This window comes from Notothenia coriiceps, unplaced genomic scaffold (genome assembly GCF_000735185.1).
Source record: "Notothenia coriiceps isolate Sejong01 unplaced genomic scaffold, NC01 NC01_scaffold00031493, whole genome shotgun sequence".
Lineage (NCBI taxonomy): Eukaryota > Metazoa > Chordata > Actinopteri > Perciformes > Nototheniidae > Notothenia > Notothenia coriiceps.
Genome location: NW_011364194.1, coordinates 9358 through 35901, shown reverse-complemented (window position 1 = coordinate 35901; position 26544 = coordinate 9358). Strand labels below are relative to the sequence as shown.

The 26544-nt window shown below is 40.9% G+C and overlaps 1 protein-coding gene across 1 annotated transcript in view; it reads left to right on the top strand.

Moving 5' to 3' along the window:
- LOC104960028 (transmembrane protein 132C-like) overlaps positions 1 to 26544 on the top strand; it is a 93054-nt gene that overhangs the window by 66120 nt on the left and 390 nt on the right. Inside the window, exons 4-5 of the mRNA XM_010787968.1 lie at positions 17889 to 17969; positions 19963 to 20106. Coding sequence (XP_010786270.1) covers positions 17889 to 17969; positions 19963 to 20106 — 225 coding nt within the window. The remainder of the gene's footprint in view (positions 1 to 17888; positions 17970 to 19962; positions 20107 to 26544) is intronic.

Sequence of the window (26544 nt, the reverse complement as noted above, 5' to 3'; positions counted from 1 at the left end):
TCATGCTGCTCCTACCATCTTTTATAGATGTGACTTTCTGTAAGCTAATAATACAGTTTCGACATGCATTTTCTTTAATGTTCACAGAAAAAAAAAACAGCTAACTACTGGCACTGGGGGTCTACTGAGGGTCAGTTACACAATATTCGCTCTTTTCTTCACCTTGCATCTTTTTTATCTTCAGTCCCTCTTTTCTTTTGATAGAAAGAGATCATACAGATCAGACCACAGTTCCACATGTGTAGACATATGTGGACATACAAATAGTCACATCTTTCTGCACACACACGCACGCACGCACGCACGCACGCACGCACGCACGCACGCACGCACGCACACACACACACACACACACACACACACACACACACGCAAACAGATCAAGGCTTATCCACCCACAGTGGTGATAGCGCCAAAGGAAGATGGAGGCTTGGATCCAAAGTACCAGCTTATATCTGTAGATCAATGGCCGACCTCCCAAAGAGCCACAGAAAGACTGACCAACACTACACAGCTTCAAGCCAGGCCAAAGGCTCGGCTCCAAGCAGCATGCTGAATATTATATCAGTCTAATGATTCTCCCCAGAAGCCCAGAAACTATCAGCTTGCTTCGTTTTTCCGCTGTTAGTCTCTCTAGGTCTTTGTGTTTTGTTTATTGTCACTCCCTCGAAGTCTGTATTTCTGCCGGTGTCTATGAAGGGAAGGCAAGCTGTTCTGGGAATAAAAGAAAGACGAATAAAAGAGCAAATATCTTTGGGGGAGCAGAAGGTGAATTTCAATTTCTATCATTTCCAAAGCCGAGGAAATTGCTTTAAAATGTATGAAGTGAGAAAAGAGACTGCCACTTTTAGAAACGTTGTGTTTCCTTCTGGCCTCAAGTTGCTTTAAAGCACTTTGGCCAAAGGTGTTGCTCTAAGTCAGCCAAGCAAGAACTACATAAACAGTCTGGCTGGCTTCAGATAAAATCAAACACAAGTGTATGAGTGAAAAACTGTTGGAATTGCATGTTCAACCAGCTCTTTTTATATGCCTTGCTATTATGATTAATTAAACACACTCTGCATGTGTGATTATCTGTTAGCTGGAATTATGAATATATTATCCATAATGCATAGAAAAAGGGATTTGAACTTAAATGTTCATGGGGTGTGTGGTCTTCAACAGAAGCGTGTTTAGAATTCACACACTGACACTTAAAGGGGACCAATCATGCACAATGCACTTTTTGATGTCTTTTATACATAAATATGTGTTCCCAGTGTGTCGGGGACTCACAAAGTGTCAGATAACAAAAACCCTCTCTCTTTTCCTCCGTACCCAAATCTCTAAAAACGGGGGCACAACGGAGCTGATCCAGATTTGCGTCCGATATGAAGTAATATCGGAAATGTGGGCTGGCTTTACACCCACGGCCTTATCAGAAAAGTCGCAATCAGATACAATGTGCAACGTGTTTTGGGTGTAATATTGTCTTTGTTTGGATTAGCAAGCATCGCTAACACTCAGAGCTAACCTGTACCGGAGAGAGTATGTGTAAAAAAGCAGGACATTTAAAAAAGGAAATCACCCTGTGGTAAACCCGCAAGAGAAAAAGCATTTGAGCTCCATACTGTTTCAGAAATAATCCTTGATGTGGTTTGGAACATGATATGTCATTTAATCACGGGAGAATTTAGCTGTATCTGGGTAGAATTCTGAACAGGCACAAGGTCCCCCTCCTTTTTTTTTTTTTTCAAGCTAAGGACTCAGAATCAGACATTCTCCAACAGGGCTGAAATAGATGGATATGAAGGATGTCTAAAATGAATTATCTGTTTGGTATTTTGAGCAAAACACATCATAGATATGTTTTTTGTATATTTTTATATATCTGAGACCCATAATATGCCTAAAAATAGCATGATACTGTAGGAAACCTTTAAAGCTATGCATACAAGATTGAACACACTGTTTATTTCTCTCAAACTATAAAGTTAACTCATTTGCTATTGTTAGCATGCTAACGCAGACCAAACATTCAGGCACACTAAGGATCTGACTCAGGGGTGTCAAACTCAAGGCCCGGGGGCCAAATCCGGCCCGTGACTTCACTTCATGCGGCCCCACAAGAGCTTGCAAAAAATATAATACATTTATTATACGGTTACAGGCCGATTTACAGAAGCACGTTGCCAATAAACTATATGTCCCACAATGCATCTCAAATTTGACTTTTTTTCTCAGAATTTGACTTTTTTCTCAGAATTTTTCTTTTTTTCTTCAAAATGTTACTTTTTTTTCCAAAGGTAACTTATTTTTTTTCCACAATTTTGCTTTTCTCTTTAAATCGTTTTGTGACATTCTCACTTAAGAGACTTGCAATGATTTGCCCTAGACTTCTGCTTTCAGACGTAGTTAATTGTGAAGTTATCNTGTACACAAGAGAAATTACAGAAGTAAAAGAGACTATTTCTTAGCAAACCATGCGCAAACTATCAGACCATTGTATGGAAAAGACCACTACAGCAGGTGTCAAGACACCTGCTGTAGTGGTCTTTTCCATACAATGGTCTGATAGTTTGCGCATGGTTTGCTAAGAAATAGTCTCTTTTACTTCTGTAATTTCTCTTGTGTACAAGATAGCTTCCTTCTGCGTGGAGGATTGGATCTGGATTGGTGCTGTACCAACATTATTTAAACAGCATTACCGGGCTAGATCTCCATGGTAACTTATGCTGAGCGGCTAACCTGGGGCCTATACTACGAATCAGGATTTTCGTTTAGCGAGCTAACTTCAGGGATTTCTAGGCCTACGAACCTGGTTCACTTTTTAGCGGGCTAGATAACTTATGCTGAGCGGCTAGCCTGCTCAGGAGCAGGGTAGGTTCCAGGCTAAGAGATCAACTCAGTGAAAGCACCGCCTGCTGACCAATCAGAGCTCAGTGTGCGGAGTTTAAAGCGATCAAGTCATATTACAGGATAAAGGAAATACAGAAAAGCTGCCGTTGCAGGAAAGACGGCCGGCAAAAATCACCGACTGTGTGAACGTGAACATTAATAGAATATCACCTCCCATCTTCAGAGCAATCTGACTATTATAACATTAGCGTTAAGAAAGCTTACTTAAATATCTGCCACAACATAAGTAACCGGATCAGAGTAACATTAAGTACAGTCCGCTATATCTCCTTATCTGAGTCAGCTGAGCCGTGTCTGGCCGTGCAACACTCACAGTGTCACATACTGCATGCAGAAGTATTATTTTAAGCAACACATTAAGTTGACGAAACACTCGAGTCAAATGTAATTAAAGTCAGATCCACTCGTGTCTTAGACGGGGCAGTGATATCATAAACCTGTTAATGTACGCATTCAAACACTTTTTCTTTTACCAGCTGTATTCAACTTGCAGGTGCAGCTATGTGGCTCTTATCCTGGATAAAGTGTTTAAGTCATGGATGTTTAAAGTTTAACGTCTTCATATGTGTGTCTAATTATATAGTTGACTTTTCATTCAGGAAGTAGGCTATGACGCTGCGCTGTCAGTACGCTTCTCCATGTTTGTGATTGGTCGAATGCTCCAAATGCCACAACTTTCATGTGAACACGCACCTAACTAGATAGGGCACGGCTGGCTTCAGAATTTTTTGCTAGGGGGCCCCTTAGTGGCTGCGGGGCCCTAAGCGGCCGCTTATGTCGCTTAATGGGTCGGGCCGGCTCTGATTGTGATCCATGTTTATTACTACTGTAGACCGGCCGCTCTCCCCCATGTTACGTCACACGCAGGAGGTCACGTGGGGAGGCTTTATAAAAATGACTTACAAAAACGACGCCAGGTGACACTGTAGTGTATATAGTATATTTTTTGGAAAATCTAGTGAATACATCATTTTCCTACACATTTATTCACTGGTGTCTCTAACCTGCAAGTTGCTCTTTAAGTCCTGGATGGCTGTTTCACCCTGTTCCCTCTCAAGTTGGCCATGCTCTGGCCCACTGGTGACTGCAGGAGATCTGGCAGTGTCACTCCACTTTTTCTCAGTACAGACACGCTGTGTTTTGGCCCAAAGGACTCACTCTGATTCTCTTTGTCTTGCTTTACTGACTCACAAACTGACACAAAAAACACGCACTCGCACAAACATCAAAACTCTTTCCCTGCCGTTCCAGCTGCTCCTGCTTTAGTGGCGGCATGAGGTTTTTACTCCCACTTTTCTCTTCACGTCCCGCATCATAAATAAGCAAGACATGCTGTGGTAAAAGTGTCTGAGATGTTTTTGGTAGGTTTCCACAATTGTAAAATCCGTTTTAAGGTTTAATGTATGAAATAAAAAAATACTGGAGAATTCTGCAGATGTGAGTACACAAGACATAAAACTAAACTAATAAATATGGCACACAAAGTATATATTGGTATGGTATTTGAATCCTTTTTGTCTGAGTCTCTTGCTAATTAATATGCCAAAGTAGAAAGACTTCACATTGTTAATGATTCCTCTTTTGGATCATCTCTTTATATATTTGCTAAGTTGTTTGTGGAATACACAATAATTGCATGATGTACTTTTCTGCTTCAGTTGAGGTCTGTACAAAAGAAAAAACGACATATACAGACCTTTAATGCACCACTTTGTGTTTGCACTGCCCTGTTACGCATTCATCCTGCATCGTCAGTGCTGAGACTCAGTTGTGTTCTATTTTTTAGCAACAGTTAGCACCATCTACTCGATCATCAGCAGTGTGAGGAGGTTCTCTGATGAATTAGCTTACACAAAGGCAGTCTCCTTTTCCTGTAACGAGATAATGAGTGCGAACATTACAAGTTACCTGGATGTAGCTCATGTTTTATTATGCGTGTAGCCCACTGTTTCTCTCTGTCAGGAAGTTAATGAAAGAATGTAAACACAGTTTCTGGGCAAAGCATGATAAAGCCTGAACATGTACAATATGCATCTATCAGAAAAACCTCAAGAAACAGAAACAGGCAAATGCAGCTGGGTTTCTTTAAATGTTCCCGATCCTTAAAAACATTAGTCATTTCAAATGTAGCTACAGACATGTGCAATGAGACCTAATGTATTTCGTACTATGTTCATGGACATATTTTTTGCATAATATCCTTGAGAAAAAAAAATATGGTGGTATATTTTGTGTGAAACATACGTTTATGAAAGTATGCAGCCTTTACTATATTTTGTATTATTTTGTAATGTTATTATAGTATTCTTAAAATAGTTCTCTATCTTTGTTTTTCATTTTAGTTTTACTTTTAAGTATTCACCACGACAACATGTCAAATTCCTTATACGTGTCAACCTACCTGGTAATAAAGCTGTTTCTGATTCTTTGTATTAAATGCATAGATTTATATTTCTTTGCGCACATCAAGGTGGTTCAGGCCTGAATGAACGCTTGTCCTCATCCACTCTTTCATGGCGCGTCCCCTGGCACGCCATGTATGACATTGGTGTGCAGGAACAGACTCGCCATTGTCACTCCACGAGGCTCAAAGCAGACAAGCTGTGTTGTGGCCCAAGGGAGTTTGGTGCGCACACACACGCACGCGCGCGCGCGTGCCACACACACACACACACACACACACACACACACACACAAAACACACACAAACAGAGAGAGCAGCCCAAGGGACTCCTCTATGAAGGGATCAGTGTAAACATCCAGTGGCAGGCGAGGTGTTGGTGACCCTGTGAAGTGGAAGCGGTGCTCATGGTGCTGGCTGATAAGCACTACCAACGTACAGGAGAGAAGTGAGTTGGTCATCCCTGTTTAAACACCGGGAGCTACAAATTCCCCCGGGACCGTAAGACTGCTGCAGCTCACTGAGGAGAAGCTAAGACTTCTGCAGAGGAAGTGGTGCACTTATGCGCAAGCCTGCTCTTCATTATGTCTACACAGAGGACCATCAATTCAATCATACAGTAATATAGGCTGCTTATTGGTACGATTCAATTCATCTCTAACAGAAATACAAAAACATTGGTCGTTTGGACATATATTTTTGAGGGGACCTATTGTTGTGGGGTAAGTAATAACTGCTGAAGAGAAAATATCTACAAAAAAGGCCCTGGGAATACAAAATAAAAATGAAAGCATGCCTTAAAGGGGATTAGCGAATTATGGTCTTCATCTTAACCCTTAAACCACTGGGTATCCAAATCTCTCCTGGACAGAAGAGCTTAAATTCCAAAACTAAACATTTTCCATATAGGGCGGCAGATTGGGAGATATTTTTGTTATAGTTCTTGAATGGAACAGACATACATTTTTTTTTCTCTCCCAGCGATCGGGCTGTCACATCAGAAATATGGGTCGTTTCTGATGAAAATGACAAATGACTGGTCGTTAAGCTTGAAAGACTAGCTGATTGGAATAGTGCCATTGCACACTGCGCTATATACCCTCGTAATATACACCCTCTCAATACATAGTTTATAGGTGGGTGTCTTTATTTATGTCACGGGGGTAGAGCAGACTGTCCATTAATTGCAGGATTGGTACTCAATACTATGGTGCGTGTTGCAAAGGTATAAAAGCACTATATAAGTGCAGTGCATTGGCCATTATCTACAGTTTGTTATCTCTCAGTCAGGGTGAATACCTACTGACAGTGTTGTTTATTTTCTAAAGAAAGCTGCAGGACTTAAAGCAACACAGGAAAGCATACAACACACAAGAAAAACGACAGATGACCTTATGCCAATAGAACATGCATGAATGTACAGTGATTACAGAAACAAAGAAAACTAAGAAAGAATGGAAATAGAACTGTGAAAAAATCTTTGTGGAGGAAAATATATTTGTTGACATATTGTTTTTACATTGAATTGTTGCCGGGCAGAGTCTCAGCTTGTTAGGAAAAGTTGTGATTTGCTATATATACATACACAAGGCAAGAATCCTTGCTATGCTTGTACGGTTTGGCATGATGTCAGCAACAAGCAAGAAGTGACACTTTATGAAGAGTTGCTCTGTGTGCCAATATGTGTTCCCTGGCATTGAAATAAAACAGTAAAATGTTAAATAAAGCTGCAAAATGTAAACTGATAGTGTTTGTTTTTCTGCGAGGCTGCCCTTAATTCCACGGACAGGTTGCAAATAAGCCATGAAATTGAACTTAATTTCTCCCTTCCTGCTTCTTTGGTGATGTAATGGATACTTCTTCAGTGAGTGCAAAATAAGCGACTTTCTGAAATCCACACCATGAACAGCGCGTGATGAAACCATTTTGTGAGGATAAAGTTGTCTTGTGAGGTTGTTCACAGTAAAAATATGCTATTGAGTTAACTTTATCACAGTTCACCATATGCTACGCAGTGGGGTCAGAATGTTAGGCGAGACATTTCTTTTTCTGTGCAGCTATATAACTATCACTTTAGAAGAAGTTACTGGTTGTAGTTTAATTATTTTTTTTGTTACGGTTTGATTCTGAAATCAGAAATTGACTCCAAGACTTTGGACTTGCTTCAAGCTAAATGCAAAACCTGTGTTAACAAAAATATGTGCCAACAGACACCTAGTGATGAGAAAAGTTGTTTTATTTATGGGTTTGTTAGTCTCAGATTTGTTATCAGGTCCCTGAGATGGAAACTGGGAGGAAAATAAGAGAGGACAGGTGAGATGAGGGAAAGAGAGCCTAGAAAAGCAAGAAACACGATCTTTGAAAAGTAGATTTATGTTCATGCTGTGGATAACAAAGATGCATTTGGCAAAGCACAAAATAAATCAAATTAAAATATGTGTATCGGTCAATTCCCATCTGATTTTAAGATTGTCTGTTTGGTATGCTTTTGTTACAAAATAATAGCACAGTAGCCTGCAGAGATTATCTGTTGTTTTCCAATCCAAGCAGACATCAAAGCCAATTATTTTACCCCTACGTCATTCCTCTATCTTCTTTGTGTTTACCTCTATTTCTCTCTGTCGCCATCACATCCCTTACATTCCTAATATGCCTCCACAGACATGCATGGGCACACAAACATACATTTTTAAACCCCCTGTAGATGCCTATGTAGGGACTTGGGTCTGTTCCCTGTCTGGTGACCACAGTGCCCACTGGTGCACATAATGAAGTGCAAGTGGAGCTAATGTACTGGTTGACATGCCAGCTTTTACAGATCAGGACTGAATTGATTTACACGCGATGTCAGTTCAGCATTTTCCAATAATCTTCTCATGACAGAGTGCCATGAATAAAGTGTGCAAACATTTCAGACAGATGCTTTATTTTGTCCCCAGTGGATGGCTGAGAATGTATGTCTGAACATAACCTTGAGACGAGCAAAAGGAAAACCAAGATGGAATTTATCCTATTTCTGGAGTTTGGGTTTGGGTAAAAGCCACATTTCTCACACTTGGCAAACATTTCGTGACAGCTTTCAGACGGACATTGTCTGAAATGTTGGGCTGGCGTGATGGCTGACATATTTTCTTGTCACATCGCCACTCCAGCACTTACTGTACTGCCTTCCCACGGCTTCAACACAACAAACAGATGACATCTAGATCAAAAATGTGTCTGCCATGGCTCACGCTCGCTCATGCCAGCGGGACGGATTTAATCAATTACTTCAGGGATATTGATAGTCCCCAACGTGAGGACAGTTTAATGCCCTGCCGTGACATCTGACCCCTGATAGTGATCACCTGCATCACCTGAACAGTTCAAACCAGCCAGTCATTCAGTCAGTCAATAAATCACTCATAGATGAAGTCAGGAGAGACCGGGGATTTAGTCCCTTCTCAGCAACCCTGGCTCCCGGCGCTATTAATGCGGCACACTTCATCAGTCCTAGCTGGCTTTTGTGTTTGTCCCTGGTGTGTCACATCCTTCAAAAACCTCCCACAACAGTGTATTCATACAATTTATGATCTAATTAGAGGGCATAATGAATAGTCAACCATTTGTAACGATCATGATTAAAATGTTTCAGCGATTGCCAAAGATTAATTGTTTCAGTAATGGCTTCGGATTGATGCAATTTGCATACGTAGGCTATGGCAATTATGAGTTTTTGTTCTTCCTTTCCTTGATGTGTGCTCGGTGAAAGCTGTTTTCTGACAGTAATGTATACGTTCAGTCAAAAAGTAATTTCCAACAAAACCTTTTAGTAAAAAAGTAACACAACTATCAGCGGAATTAGTACCTCATTCATTCATAATGTCAGTGATATGGACAGCCAGAAGACGTTATTTTTGTATTATTCTGACAGAAACTGGTGCGTCTTCATCTAAAAAATATACAATATGTTCATGAGTGACAGAAGAAATGACCGTCCTGCTATCGGCTCTGCAGGGCGGTAATTATGCGCTAAATGCTAACATTAGCCTGTGAACATTCTCACAAGAACAATAATAGCGTGTTGATGTTTTTAATGGTCACCATCTTAATTCAATAGATACAGTACACATGCTACACTCTCAATGAAGCATTAACCCTAAAATGAGCCAATCCATCGGTTGAGATATTTGAACCAGTGAATAATTTGAATTTCGGATGGACTAGAGGAAAATAAAAGGGATCACAAAGGCAAAAAAAGATATCTCTAATATCTTTAGAAAGTTTATTTGCGGTCTGTCCAACAGTTGTCAAGATAGTTGACTCTGAATCACCCATCTCAACTACATGGTGGTGCTAAAGTAAAAAAAAAAGAGGAACATAAAAGATGAATCCTCTGGGAAGCAGGAGAAGGTGTTCTAAATTGTATGGCAATCCATCCAGTAAATGTAGAAATAATTCAGTATGGACCAAATTATGGATTCAACCAAATGACTATTAATATAAATTATCTACTATACGCTCACATTTTATATGAAAGTATCGCCCTCAACACCATCCCTCCTGTATTTCTCTCCCTGAGACGTTTCCTTATCCGTATCACTGCACAGATTGTAACTACAGATTTTCGGGTATATAAATTCCATTTACTTGACTCTTCAGCACATACTTTATATGGAAGCAAAGTCTGGGTTTCTGGCATTGACTTCCAACGTGCACAAAAAAGGGAAACAGCCCGAGGACATTCTTTAAGCAACACTATATAGAACAACTTCATTGTCAAATCAATGCAGCTTTAGCCTTGATCCCGGTCATCACGATGACTATCGCATGTGCCGAGTCGCAGTGTTAATCCGTGTAACCCTTCCTACATCAGGTTTACAAATTTGCCATAATCTGTCCACTACATCCTGAGATTATACTGCTTGGCCTCCTTCTGCGTCCATCCAAATATTGGATAAGTCCTGGATCATCCTTCTATCCCGACGAATCCTATGCGAAGTCTAATTTGTTATCCCCTGCATGCAGCCTTATGTCAAATATGTTTTACTGGAAGCAGCGTCTGCATGTGTTTGCTCTGTCCCCTGTTGAACTGCCTGGGCTTCCAGTCAAATGGCAGCCATAGGGATCAAAACCTCTGTCTGCTACAACATGACCTAATTTCCTCAGCTAATCTACAGCACCAGTAGTAGAGAGTTCCTGAAATCCATCGTTAAAGTGAATACAATTTTTACAAGTTTATAGAACACTGCTTGGGATACATTTCTACAGATATGAAAAAATACAAGAGGAAAAACCAACGTGGCACATATTTTATATTTGTTTTAATCTGGAATCCACTGATTGTAATACAAACCAGCGACTCAAATGAGGGTCAGAAATATAACATGCAGGGCACCAGATGGTGATGTTCTTAAAAGGGGACCTATCATGCAAAATGCACTTGTGATGTCTTTTATACATAAATATGTAATATGTGTCCCCGGTGCGTCAGGGAACTCACGCAGCGTCAGAAAATAAAACCCTCTCTCTTTTCCTCCGTACCCAAATCTTTTAAAAACGGGGCTACAACGAGCGGAAACAGATTCCATCCGAGCTGACGTCAGCCCGGAATAGTGGGCGGTGACGCTCCGCCTACATGGGCAATGCTTCACCTGCAAACGGACCGCAATCGTTATCAAAAAAGTCTTCCGTCCACACGCAACAGGCACCAGAAACGTGTACGTTCACACGAGACCGCTCGAAAGCTCTGGAGACGCTGTAGTACATATGCCAGGCCTGCAAGTGGCGCTGTAGTCTGCCACAAAAGTAGCGAAGAAGACTTCCCGTGCATGATTGCCATGGTTGCCCTTCTGTTTATTCTCCGCTGTGGACGCTCTGGCTTCTCCCTCCCCGAGGCAAGCGTTTGCTCCTGCTGCTGTAATTCAATGCAATCCCTCTCTCGCTGTAATTCTCTCCGGTAGTCCACCAGCAGATGACAAACACCCACCTCTCCGCCTCTTCCAAGGAACGAGGGGACCGTGCGGCAGAGTTTCAGTTAAGAGTTTTTTTTCGCCGGCCAACATGTGTGTTAAAGTTTAAATCTTCCGGACAAAATTAGAAAAGTGCCGCTCAGAGGTCTTCTTTGTTATTTATTGAGCTTTAAAACAAATGAATAACGACTCTATATAATAATATAAGAATAAAAGCCTCACTTTTCCTCCCCCTCTTCTGAGAGCCCATCAGCTGATCTCTGAGCACGCCCCCCTCTCCTGCAGGGCAAAAACAGGGCTGGAAAAGAGCAAATAGAGCGAAATGAGGCATGGCTAAAATGCACGATCTGTTTGGTATTTAAAAAAAAATTCACAGACATGTTTTATATAGGTATGGCCCTACAATATATTATTCAAATATAGCATGATAGGTCCACTTTAAGTTTTATATTTTGAGACTTCCGTCGTGAGGAAAGCCAGGATGTGATTCACTGGAGGTGACTTGCTCTTGGCCACAGTGGGTGTTGCGCTGTCACACCCCTAAGTGTCATCATCCCGTTAGCCTGCTTGTACACAGCCACTACACACACACACACACACACACACACACACACACACACACACACACACACACACACACACACACACACACACACACACACACACACACACAAACGCAGCTCTTTGTCACTTCATTCAATACTCACCCACATCCAACCTGTTTCTTTATTCAGAATATTATGTATTATTTCTTACAGTTTCTGAAGTGAGCTTAAAAACAGTGTGACATTAGGAGTTAACGAGAGCTCGGGGCAGATTAAATAAAAGGAAATCCATTCACTGCTCTTAGCTATTGGCTTTGATAACTTTTTTTTTTTAGCTACAATTCCATTTCCTTTATTCATTATCCTCCTCTGCTTCTAGTTTTTAAGTAAATACTGCCTTAATTACATCTTGCTCCCGCTCTATAATAACTTATGTATGTGTTGTAATCTTCTCCGAAACAGCAGACCTGTATAATTCAAAATGTGGCTCCACATTAATGCTGTCTCATCATGTTGTTTTTATCTATAGCACTCTTGAAGCCTTTGCTTACACAATTATGTTTAAAGGATTCTATTATCCTTGTTTTTCTAATGGTCAACAATATGTGGTTCAAGCAAGATTAATTTGATCATTTTAAATGTGAAAGCCTCAATATAGCGTGGCACTTCTGTACTGAAGCAGTCATTTGTTGTTTCAACCATTACAAAGAATGATTATCTTTTTTCCATTTCCTCAGTCATAGCACTATCCATTTTATTCCTTCTTAGGCTGATACAGAGCTGTTTTCATTTGAAGATGTGAAAACCACCCGTCATCGTGAATGTAGATTATACAGATGCCTCAGTTTAAAACACCGGTATGATGGGATCCATTGGATTATTATTGACAGAAAAAAAGATTCCCTCACCACTAAGATGTATTTAAGATATATGAAACCTAACCAAGGTTTTCAAATGAAATGTCCTTTTTCTCTGACAATCTCAGGGGCTTATCTGAATTCCACTCCAATTCATTTCTCAGCGCTACTGCCCACATGATTGCTCTTGATCTGTCATGGATTTGTTCATGTCGGCTACGACCAGCTCACATTTTGAACTTCTTCTCATTTGAAGTCATGCTCTCCTCTGACAGTTATTTCTCTCTTTTTTTTAAGGCAGGAGTTTGTTCCTAGACCTCAGGTCCAAGCTCCTTATGTCAGTCATCTGGCTGCCTTTCTTTTAATTAAAAATAATACTGCGAAAAAGATCCTGAAAAAAGCTAGGTGTTTTTTTTCCAGACATGAATGAAAAGAGAGTTTGGCTGAAGGCAACAACTACTCTCCTATTCAAGCGAAAATCAAACAGCCTTTGCTTTTTCTAAGATAGTACAGTTCCTCACGTAGCCACCTGATTGTAAACGTATGTTTGGTGACAGTCAGCATCTGCTCAATTAAGTAGCACTCAATACAATCCAATCGAGGTTGAAATGACTAAGAGGCACTTTAAGTAGTACTCCCTTTGATCATCTTTGTCCCTTGATAAATGGGTAGCTTTTAACCCTTCACAGCTCCAATACCCTCAAAGCACACCCATTCACTGACTGGCTCGGATCACACAGATATTGATCTGTAAAGAATGGTGAGATGAGTAGGCAGTCAATTGCAGCAAGTAGTGAAATCGACATTTCACAAGGGTAAAGTGAAGGTCCGGCCTCACACAAGGCAACATCATTTTTTCCCATCAACATCCTGAGGAAATTAGAGGGTATATGTGTGAAGGTTAGGCGATGATAACCTCCTAGAAAAATATACCAAAATGCTCCTTCAATCCTCTATTTTTATAAGTGCGTTTATTATATATAAAGGGAGATAATGCTTTTTCCAGGTTTTTGAAATACAGGTTGAACAAAGTATCACAGACAAAGGATGTGTTCTTTGCAAGGTTATTATATTTGCTCTGTAATCGACAGTATAGGTGTACACGGTGTGTCCAGCCTCCAAATGTTTTGCTTGTTCCGAAGGTTAAAAGCTTCACTTATTGATTCATTTTGTAAGCCTGGTGAGGATTAAAAGGGGCACACAGAAAGAGGAGCTTTAGTAGAAAGAAGTCAAACTAAAAGTCTACATCCCGCTAGCAGCTCAGTCGGGGCGTAATACTCGTTTTCAATAAAACCATCAGGAACTGTGTGTTCAAACTGAACATTTTACCTTATCATGAAGCAAGTTAAAAAGTCAGGGGGATCAGTAAAACAGTTTCTGCACAGGGTGACCTTTTAAACATAGATATTTTAATGTGAACTACCAATGTCAACCTTTGGGTGGCGCTATAGGGGAAGTCAGAATATCAAGTCTGTAGGCTTTATCATTACATTACATTACATGTTACTTGTTAGACGCTTTTATCCAAAGCGACTTACATACTCAATACTGTGGACAATCCCCACTGGGGCAATTTGGGGTGACGTGTCTTGCCCAGGGACACAACAACATGCTGACTGCAGTGGGGTTTGAACCTGTGACCCCCTGATCCGAACACCAACACATAACCCACTGCACCACACGCCTCCATCCTCTGGGGACCATGAATATGTGTCCAAAAGTTACAGCAAACAATCCATTGGTTTTGAGATATTAGACATACTTACCGACACCTTGAACAGAGTACCACAAAGTTCTAATCAAAGGCAAGTTGGGCCGAAAAACTGTCAAGTCAGTAGTTTCCAACATTTTTTCACAATGGCGGTGGCTTAGGCTAACTTTATTAAAGCAAGTTGTTTGTGTCTTTAGACCTTCAAATTAGTTTATAAAGCTTTACAGACTAAACATTCTTGATTTGATAAAGCGAATTAGAGTGACTTGGCACTGGTTGCCTTTAAAATCCCACAAAACAAGCTATAGTGCAGAGCACCAATAAAAAGGGGAGCTGTGGTGAAGGAAATGAGAGGAAGGCTTGGGTGTGTAGAAACAGTGAGGGGAGCAGAGTGTTCCAGATAGAGACAGACAGTGGGAGATAGGATAAGAGACATGCTGAAAGTGAGACAAGAGGGTGAGACGGAGAGAGGGACGGCCCAGAATGCATGGGTGGATATGAGCTTTGTCTGGAGAACCCTCTTTATCTGATAGTGTTAATCTTGTACTCTGTTTGCAGCGCCGCCACGCTCCAGCACTTTTAACTAGCTGTGATAATGGGAGGAACAGCATCAAACTCATAATTGAATTAGCTCGCTCTTTATCCCTGTATCTGCCTGAGTCCGCTCACCCCTAAAAACACTCCTCCTTCGACAACTATTCCTTAGCTAATTGACTCTGTTGCCCCGTTTCACCCTACTAATTTATCGAACCGGCTCCCAGCCTGGTTCACCTTTCATTGGCTACTATCTAATCTCATTTTACCCAGAGGTGAGAGGGATTATTTTGTTTCTGAGCAAGAGAGATAAAGAGGAAGGAAGGGAAATAAAGGAAGCCGGGGCTCTATGGCCAACAGCTTGTGCATTCATTTTATAACTGGATTTAGCTGCAGGTGTTTGAGCATTTAGGGCCACAGGCCAAACCAACAAGCTCGATGTGATTAGGCCAATTTCACTTGCTGTCAGTAAATTGAATTTAGCGTAACTACCTTTTTGAAATTAATTAGGAAAATATGCCCAAGTTTCTGGTGTGTTTTAGATTCATCCAAGTACCAGATGATCAATTTGTGATGTTTTTTGAGTGAGATAACTATTGCTCAGAAGCCGGCTGCAGGTTTTATTTGAATTAGCTGACTCATTTGTATCACAGCTTTTCTCCATCTGGCCCATCCCTCTGTGTAGAAGGAGCCAACGGTGGTTTTTCTTTGCGGCTGAGCCGATATCAGAGCAATTGTTCTCGCTTTCATTTATCTCCTCTAAAGGTTAGCTTTGTCCACCAACCCACTCTCTGCCAATGAGTTTAAATAATATCTGATATAGACCCAGACCTGCGTGTGTATATCGCAAGTGTGGAGATATTGGGTTCTCTTCGTCTCTATCTCTGTCTGAGTAATGATCCGCTATCACCTGGATTGAAAAACCAGGAACCATTGTCCTCCTGTTCGTGTCATTTATCTGCCAAGGAGGATGTCTTTTTGTCCGACTGTGAGCAAGATTACAGAAAAACGACTGTCCGGTTTTCAAGGCACTTGGTGGACGTGTGTAGCTTTTTTCAAGATAGAAGCCTTTCAATTTTAGAGTAGACCTGAATAACGGAGTTGATACAAGCATATTGTTTACTTTGGTGACAGGCTTTACATAAAACATTCAGAGTCTGGGCCTCTTAATCTAGAACCAGAGGGTTGGAGTTCTGTCTTTATTATTTGCTCAGGTATCCATTCCTCCATTGTCTCTAAAAGGTTTTTGGCTGTTAATTTAATGCTCTAAATGTCTTATATAACTTTGCAATCTAGGGCATTTGGCCTTGGCAGGGGTCTGTGCACTCCAAAAGCCGATTTCTCTAATATTTTTACTTTAGTGGGTGACATAACCTCGCAAATGGCTTCTTAATGATGTCATTGACATAATGTGCCCTCTGATGTTGGAAAGATAAGACCAGAACACATGCCATTGTTGATTTAAAGCTCTTATTCTAGCCTCTTAACCAATAAAGTCCTCTCTTCACCTCCATTGAATGTTTGTCATCAGTCCATTTTCTTCCACACTAACACAACACCCATGTCTTCTAAACCACCGCTGGTCCCTCCACTATCCACTCAAACACCTTTGACACCAAGATATGTTTTCATCCCTGGGCTCTACACAAAGCCCTTTACACCACCTCTCAAACAACAATGCACTCTCCCTTCTGTTTTCTCCCTTTTCTTAAATTGCAATGTTTGTTTTTTTTGTCAGAAAAGCCCAATTTGGCATCAAGTAAGAAAATTGACAAGTGATAGTTGATGTTGAAAGCTTTCCGCTGCTCCTAAGAATACATATCTGTTATGTTAAGTATATGGTGGTTTGGCTGAAAATAAGTAGGGAGGAGTATGGCAGTTACTCATGGTGCACGAACAGCAGTCTCCTAAGTGAAAGTCTTGTGTTTTTGGACAGATCCCCCGCCCAGACTCTGCAGTTAAATTAACTATTTAAAATCTTTTTTTTGTCGGTTATGGTTTTGTTACTTATTTTTAGATTGATGGCTTTAACATCTAAAACATTTAGTGTCTAAATTATGTTTTATTTGCACACAAGAGTCATGGCCTCACATCGTTTGTTTTCCATTTATTTCCCTGCTGTGTAAAGTCAATTTATATAAATGCACATTGGTATTTCACGCAGCATACGAGTGGCTGTCCTGCAGAGTCATTTCTGAGCATCAATCAGGGGAGAGATGAAAACCGTCTTTCTTGACAACCTCATCTCATCTGTAAATACTCATCCCACTGATGCAGGTTTTCATGGAATTAATGAGGCAGCTTCATGTGCTGATGCATGGGAAATTGCTTTCCCTTATTGCTTCACCCCTCCTCCTCCTCCCTCACCAGAAATCATATTAGCCAAAGCAATGTAATTTACAACATGCCATTTGTTAATTTAGCAGCGCTTGCTTGTCAGCTGTCATGTGTGTGTGAGAGATACGGAGCGAGTGTGAAGCAGGAGGAAAGAAACTGAGAGTGAGATGAAAGGATGAGACATGTGAGAAAGAAAGAAAGAATTATACAGTATTGATCATCTCATCAGCCCACTAATTAATTGATTCACTAATACATTAGTAATTTACTTGCCAAATACTGTGACAAAACACCAGTTAAGCCAACATATATTTATACGGCATGACCAGCTTCTTTTTTTTTAAATGTAGCACTAATGAAAATAAGTTGTATCTGTAAAGAGCAAGAAGGTGCTGTTCGGTATCATGGGACAAAGCGTTTCTGCCTTCAAACTTGGATGTGATATTTGATCAATAGAGCAGACCTTGGTCCGTATAAGTTGATTATCATTAGCCGTTGTCCACTGTCAGTGCTAGTCTGCTTGTGAGTTTGTAGTAATTACTGCGCCGTGTAAAGGTGCTGACTGGGAAACAGGAGGGCAGACAGCAATCAGTCGCCTCCTCCTAGTTATTGTCTATGTCTTCCACACCGGCGGCCTTTATCTCTGCTCGTCAGGAGCAGCGACCAACACAAGGCCAGTTATTACCGCCTCAGCGGCCTGGATAAGATCAAAGACGACGTTGAAACACTGAAGATGTAATGACTGTGCTCTTCTAAAGACTGCTGCATGGTTTGTCATGTCATTATCCCCTGGTTCATGCTCAGTTTCCCCCCCCCCCCCCCTTCATCTCTACCAAGTCTTTCTCAGTTTCAGAACAAGGACAGTCTCCAATTATTTTGATGCAGAGAAAGAATTTACCCTGGGCTCATGTTTCACTGGGAACAAATGCGTCTTTCTCATCACCTTTCTTTTTAGCTTTTGGTGTTTTACTTCAGATCTGGCTTTTTCGTGCCTTCTTTCTTCATTTCCCTCGCATAAAATATTCTGCCGCATTCGTGCCAGGGGTTTGAACAAGAGCAATTTGTCATGTTGAAAAAGGAAGCACTGAAAGCCGCTCACGTACTTCATGCTAATTCCATGTGACAGCTAGAGGAGAAGGAGGAGAGCAACAGCGTGTCAGTATACTAGAAGAAGAGGAGGTCATGGTTCTTTGGCACATGTTTAGCCTCTGCCAGACTGTGACCATCAGTAATGGAAGTTATAAGGACAAAGGGGTTGGACAGATGGGGCAAAGAGGCAAATATTGGAGTCTTGGCTAAACCCCAGTTGTGTTTGAGGTTGTGCGCATGCAGGCTGTTTTCAAACACCATTCATAGCTAAGAAAAGTAAGACTTTGTCCTTCATACATCTCCAATAAATGTGTTATGGGGAACCAGGAAGTATAACGAGCGACAAAGTCAGAAAAACGAGGAGGTTGGGTTGAATGGATGGGATAAAAAAACACCTTATTTTACAAGGAGAATTGTGTTAACGTCCCATGTGAGCCCGGAATACATTTCGTAAAGAGAAAAAAAGTGTAACTTCCGTATTAAAGTGGCAATAGACTATAGAATAATGACCCCAGTAGCTTTTGGATTGGTTTCCCATAATCCTCATTTTACAATGCAATATAGACTGCCGGAGGGTCGAATTACCATTTCAAAAGGATCCTGCGGTCCTGTGTCATGGATCGCGAGTCCTGGATCTTGAGTCGTGGCTGTGTTCCTGGATCATAAGTCCTGGATGGATATCCTCGTGGATCCATCTTCCTATTATACACACATGCATTTCCAAACATTTGGACTACCTATGTTGCAAATGTATTATCTTTTCAATTTACACACGGCATCTATTGCACGTCTGTCCGTCCTGGGAGAGGGATCCCTCCTCTGTTGCTCTCCCTGAGGTTTCTCCCATTTTTCCCTTTAAACTGTGGGTTTTCTCTGGAAGTTTTTCCTTTGATGTGAGGGTCTAAGGACAGAGGGTGTCGTATTGTCATACTGATATTCTGTACAAACTGTGAAGTCCACTGAGACAAATGTAACATTTGTGATATTGGGCTATATAAATAAACATTGATTGATTGAAAATAAGAGGCCTAGCCATATAAATGGCACCACTCCCTCGATTGTGCACATGTTGCTGGACATTCATGGGACGTGTTGCGTTCAGACTTTGTATTAACAATGCAGCAGATTATTACAAAATTAAGTGAAAACCTTTTCTCTTATATAATTGCGGATAGTTGCGTATATAATAATCCAGAGAGGATGAGTTGCTAAAACTGAAACGTTCCTTTGTCAACAAGTATTTTAGAGAAAAGGACAGCTATTGTTTTCTCATCATCCTCAACTGCCAAAAGCCTTTCAAAAAATGTTTTTCTTCTTTTTTGCTGCAGTTAAGTGCTTTTATATTAGTAGAGCATGTTTTTTATCTGTGCAATAATACTGTCCAAAATATTCTTGTTTTGGTGTTGCAGGAGCTAAAACAATGTCCTTCCTGTGTGACAGAGACAGACCATGAATGTTTGATCTGTTTGTTTTGTGACCTTGTGTCAATTCAAGCCCAACTCATTTCATTTCTGTCTTTTTGACACGTTTGTTGTGTCAGAGGGAGAAAGAGAATTAAGAGCCCAAGCGTATTTCTGAGGCTCTGAAATCAAATGTTTTTGTTTTCCTTTTAACCCATGTGCACTTCTATTTGTTTCAGGGTCAAACTGAAGGACGGCGTGGCGTTCCTGGGAGCTAGAGCCAGTAATCCTGTTGTGTGGACGGTGAGCCAGGAAGTCAGAAGTGAAGGTCACAGGGTCGTCACCCTCCACTGTCGGCGAAAGGAGAGCAGTTATAGTCAAAGGTACGTCCGTCTCTTCTTCTGCGCAGTTAATCAATGCGTGAATGAAAAATGAAGTGAACACTCTGCTGAACATCCACAAAGCAGCAGCACACCTTCATTATTCTCATCATTTCTCGGACAGCTGTCAGGAGAGAGTGATTGCAAAGAGTGTGGATGAAAAAAGACATGACTCAGCATCTAAAGCATTCATTTCTTGGCACTGTCATGGATAACCGTGCAAGATGAAGTGACAACACTTTACAGGTGTGTAGTTTGAAGATGGGTGTATGGCGACAAGGGCATTGGAAGTAGGGGGTGATTGGAAGTGGGGAAGGGGCCATTGGCCTGCCCAGGGTATGGCGCTGGCCCCATTTAGGTGTAATGATCCCATCGCAAGATCCAGTTCAGTGTGTCAGCAAATCCCATTAAAAGACCAAAGCAGACAGTGGATAGTTCCTGTGTGCCCTAATCTACCAGGGTTACCAAAATACTATTAAATCTAGACCATCCATTGGAATAAATACGATTATTCTCAAGTGACCTACCAGACAAATACCCCAACAGCAAAAGTCAACCAAGGAGCCAATAGCAAGCTGCCAGGTCTTACTAAATAAACATACTGGTGGTTATACATCTTGATGTGTTATCCCGTTAACTACTTCACATTACTGCTAACCATTTTTCCAAACATACCATTAAATATCTCAAGGAATTTGTCTTTCACAAAAAAGCAATAAAATAAAAAGTTTGCTGGTTTGGAATTAAATTAATCAAAATCTACGGTGTTCTTTGAAAATGCATGGTAGTGAAGTAAAGTGAGATACAATGTAGCAAATAACTTGTTTAATCCTTGAAATTTCACTCAAGTACATGAAAAAAGGGTATTGCATTGTAAGTTTGATTGAGAAGCTCACCAAACTTACCATTATGTGTAGAATTTAAGAACTTCCTACTTTGGTGGGGCAAGGTGATGAATAAAAAGAAGGTTTGAAGAATAGAAGAACAAGTCTGCAACTTTCATATCATGTCCACAAGACTTAAATAATGAATTCAGGCTCATGCGTGGATGATTGCTGCTTACATTTATGTTTTTACATAAATATATGTTTGTGTATCTCTGTACAGTATCTGGTATTCAACGCGACAGATAAACGTTTTTAGGGCAAGACAAAGTAGCTGCTCAAAGGAAATGACACCGTACCTGCACTGTTATTTCCTCCTGTTTGCCAAGGTGAGGACGGTGATGAATGACAAGCCATCTATCATTTACATGCATTTCTTTCACACACCCGCTGTGAAGCCTGGACATTGAATTATACAGGATTGCTCAAGTCAAGGTCACACATGTTGAAGGTGGAATGACATCCTGCATCCTGCACCTCGACAAAAGACTACCTTGAAGTATTGAAATGATAATGGAAGGCAAGCTGAGACCCTGTGCTTTTAGGTTCCTTAAGATTACATATCAAATGGAACACCTGTAGAAAAGCAGTGAATGAACAACATTGTTTGTGGTCTTTACAAAAATGCACTGATCTTTAATAGAGAAATTCTCTTTGAGGAGGTTAAGCAGTTACAGAGAGAGTTGAACCAGTTTTTTTAATTTGACTGACACATTAAAAACATTTTCAAACGGAAAAATCAATGGAAAGTGCTCCCTTTGCGGTGCCAGTAGCCTTGGAAGCCAGTTCGGAAATTATTCTTTGCTTTTTGAGGATACCTGACTGGACAAATACATGATGGGCTTTTATTGGTCTTTGCTTTCGATATTCAAACAGGAACAAAATGAACTGTGTCTACTCATGCAATGTCGACTGAAATGTTGTTTGAAATGACTTTTTAGGGGGAGTAGACCTTGCAGTTTCAGAAATGTGCTTCATTTCTGAGCACAGAACAATGTTCAGAAGTGGCCCAACCACATCATCTATTATAACTCTCTTATTGGTCAAGCCTCTACCTCGAGGGCTCTTCTCTGTAGATATGTTCCAGACTACCATAGAAATAATTAATACATCTTGTAGTATTAAACTAAGCTAGCTTGGAGAGCAATGTTGAATTTAATCTGAACGTTTTGAAAGTAATTGTTGTAATTAAATCTGTTTCACTTCCTTTTACCTGCAACAATTTTGTTCTCCTTCTGACCAGTAATAGGTTCATACAAATTTTATTCTACTGCTTTCCTGTGGGTAGGAAATATCCCATCAGTCAGGTTAAGTGCAGAACGATCTTCATTAGCCAGAATATGAATGAGGGTTATGGACATAGGTAGAGATGGAAGCCAAGGTTTAAAAAAAGGCAATTGGCCTGAAACATTAAACTCCTCCTTATGTCAATTGAAGCTCACTTTGCCGACCATTAAAACAGCATCACTGGCAGAACCTGGAATATAAACACCGGAAGAGGTCTCTCCTGGGGCCTCATTTATAAAGCCTTGCGTAGGATTCACGTGGGAAGGTTGCTTACGTAGGACAAAGCAAATAAATACGCACAGACATTTTCCGATTTATAAAACACTGCATACCGTTTCCCTTTATAAATCACAATCAACTCGATCAAATCAAATGAAATAAAACAAAAGTGTTGTGTAATATCAGCTGCCAAATCTACCAAATATATGGTGTTCTTAGTTTCCATACCTCCTGTGTTTTATGAGTGACTTATCAAGTCTTGGCGAAAGGACATAAAACATGATTAAACATGATAGTGTAGTGCCGGTAAGAAGGAGTCGGAGGCGGAGTATTTAAGATGGAATTCCNCCCCCCCTTGATGAGAAACTGTAAGAAAGATCGGGGGATCCCTGCAGAGTGGAGTCAATTAATGTTTATTTTTCTATCTGGTGGTTTGTGTGCCACTGCCAGCTGTCAATCAGCTGTGCGCAGCGTTTCCACTGCAGCCTGTGCGTCTTAACCACCCCCCCGCAGCAACTCTATATCCACCTTAAATGAAATAAAACAAATGTGTTGTGTAATATCAGCTGCCAAATCTACCAAATATATGGTGTTCTTAGTTTCCATACCTCCTGTGTTTTATGAGCGACTTATCAAGTCTTAGCAAACGTCATAAAACTTGATTAGACATGACAGTATATAAAACCATGCTCGTATCTATACAACCTATAGAAAAGCAAAACGGCCTCAGTTTAGACGTAATTATGTCCTTCTGCATATCGAATCATTTATGAGAATACATATCGAATATGTTGTGTTAACATTAACACAACATATTCGAGGTGGTTTTCAATAACATTTCCGTATTTATTTATTTCTCCATGAAGTTAGGTTTTTGTGTGCACTGAGGAGTCTCAAACAGGCGTTTGTTTAATCATTTTAAGATTGGCTTCAATAATTTTTTGCGAATCAATTCTTCATATATGATAAATGAGAGGTAATATTATATTTATGGTATTATTTCCACATATTTCTCTCCATTCTTCCTTCTGCCAACGGTGTAGCAGTTTCTCGTCCCTCCGTTGTTGTGCTTAGTGCGTACGCATGGGTCAGAGTTTGCGTGGAGGACCGCACCTTTTCCCGTCAAGTTGTTTTTTTATAAATCGCAAACATCGCTTAGAAACTGGTGTACGCCATCTTTTGAGCGTACGCACCGTTTATAAATCAGGTCCCTGATCACCAGCTGGAGCCAGCAACGGTAGAAGGACCTACTCCAACCACCTGTGCTCTTTGTCCGCCCTTAGCTTAGCAGACTAAGAGTGCTTTAGTCCCACTTTCATGTAGTTCATTTATAGCTTAACATTGCCTTATACTTCAGACGATTACATTATCCTGCTGAACAGAACTTGAAAGTATCATAAAGGTGTGTTTGTCATAGATCTTATTTTCTGCAATATTCCAAAAAGCATTGGGAAAAACCCATTGCTTTTTGTCGAGGAAGAATGAAACCGTGTTTTTGCTCTTTAAAACAAACATAACACACAATGCTAGGAAGTGTAAAAGTATGGCCAGGAGATCTGCTGTTTTTAAGGGTGGTTGTTTTATGTAATTAATTTAAAGAAACACACTCTAACTTCACTGCTGATTAATATTATTAAAAGTACTCCATTAAAGGTCCCCTATTATACTGTTTTTCATCAATATATTACAGGTCTCAGATATATAAAAAACATGTCTCTGAAGTGTTTCGCTCCAAACACCAAACAGATCATTAGCCGCTTTCACACCGCAGGACTTGCCGTACTTTAGTGCCGGCACTAAAGTACCACGGCACTGAATCCGCCAGGGGGCTAGTGCCAATCGTATTCACACCGCAGTACTTTCCCTGAGGCAAGATTACGCTGACGTCACTTCGTCTTCTTCTTCTCTGGGTTTACTGGCAGGCTGCAAAACCACTTCACGGCGAGTACAAAAAAAAACGAGAGAAGAAAAACTACATGGGGGAGGGGGTGTAAAGCCCCCCCGCTGTACATGATATATATATATATATTATATAATAGGTAGGCTCAGCAGACAGACCGTAGTGCAAAGATAAAGTGTCACATGATTATCTACAAAATAGTGAATTCAGCATCAACTTCACCAAGATGAAGTTCATATCTTCCTAAGATACGTGTTACTTTATGTCCCTACTAGAATCCGAGCTCAAATTACTCAAACCAACAAAATGTCCAAGCAAAGAATCATGTGCACCATGAGGCTGGGTTATAAGGGTAATTTACATAAAAATTAGCTACTATTCCGATTAACCAAACTAAATACGAGTTTCGTCTCTAACAAGTAAAAGTGGCTGTTATCCTACCCGTCATATAAAAGTATAGATCACAGATTAATATGTTGTCGTTGTGTACGCCGACTTACAAACCGGTGGACGTAAGCCTCATTGATTGACGTAAAATCTACAAGAGGCTCGGTGCCGATTACATGGGGACGCGGACTATAATCACAAGAATATAACACTTTATTTTAGTCACAGACAGAAAGAAGTGTCGGGACCCGGACGAATTGGTCCCAATTCTATCGGAACCCCACAATTTCCACGTTACGACGTCGTAAAATAGTTTTGGTCGTATAAGTTTAATCGGTTATGTGTTTTTAGAGAAAAAACAGAAATTTCCCCTGAGTCGTTAGACGAAAAAGTACAAGGGAAGAGGGTAGTTGTACACAGGTGCGAGACACATTTCTCTAAGACTTGTCAAAGTCCCTTTTTTCCTAACGAGAAGAAAACAGGACTAGGTACTATATATTTTTTGGAGCTTTTTTACTCGACTAGTCTAAAACCCGACGGACGAAAATACTACCAGTGTTCGCAAACAACCCAACGACGATTGGGTAATCCGGTTAGTGGTTGGTTCCCATTGGGGTGTGGAAATAGTGGACTTAGAGGAGATCTCGTGGTAACCTGAATAAAAATATTGTTCATCATAGAGAGTCTCCCCGCACCCCTCCCCGGAGGAATAACAAGTAGATTCATTGTCCGTCTCTTAGTCGTGAAAACTTTGTCACGACTTTGTCCTCCCGCTTAATACCCTACGACGGTATCGCGTAAGTGTGGCGGCTCCTGAAGAGGGACCATGAAAACAAGAAATCAAGGCAATCGGGAAATGGTTATTACGAGCGCAAGTGGGCGGCCCCTATAAGTCGACGGGCCCCCCGCTTGAGAAAACCCGGTAAAAAAGTCGAGGGACCGGCCAATCTCTCCACGCATGCTTCGGACTGCAGCTCACCCTATTTTTTTAACGGTTAAACATATAAGATAACAGATAAACGCCCGACCCCACTTAAACGTTTGTGCCCGGCGGAAGACTGAGACTTAACAACGAAGCGACCAATCGCGGGTCGGGGTAAAAAAGGCAGCGATGTTTTGTGGTGTACGGTAGTGGCCGACCTCCGGCCTTCATCAAAAAAGACATGAAATTTCGGTCGGAATACTGTGTGCCATGATTGTTGTGGCCTCGCCCAACCTGTACCGTACTCCTTCACAGCGCGAAGACGAGACGTTAAATGAGACTCCGTGTACCTACCGTCGTCGGAAAGATGTCTTTCGGGTCGAAGGGTTAGAGGTTTGACAAACAACTCGGCGTACGAAGCGTTTTCGGGATGAACCTCGCCGCACGCGCAGTCGAACCTACGGCAATAACAATAACAGGACTGACACGTTATTTTGTTTGTTTGAACCGCTTCGAACATAAATAACAATAGGGTGGGATACCAGGGTTGGGTTGAAACGTCGTTTATCATTCTTACACCTCCGTCGTCTTCCCACTGAGCCACCAACTTAACATAGATGTTACAGACGGGTTGGCGGACGTTCGTTACGTCGCGCGTCGTTTGTGTTCAGAATGTGTGTATTGTGTTTCATTAAACTGTACAGTAAACAACCATATATTTATCCCCCTTTTGGGTTTGTTGCCGAATCTACAGGAAAAGGTTTTAGTCGGAACTCCCCGCCCCAACTTATATTATTATTCTTATGTATTTCTATTTCAAGGTGCGAAACCCAATATTACCC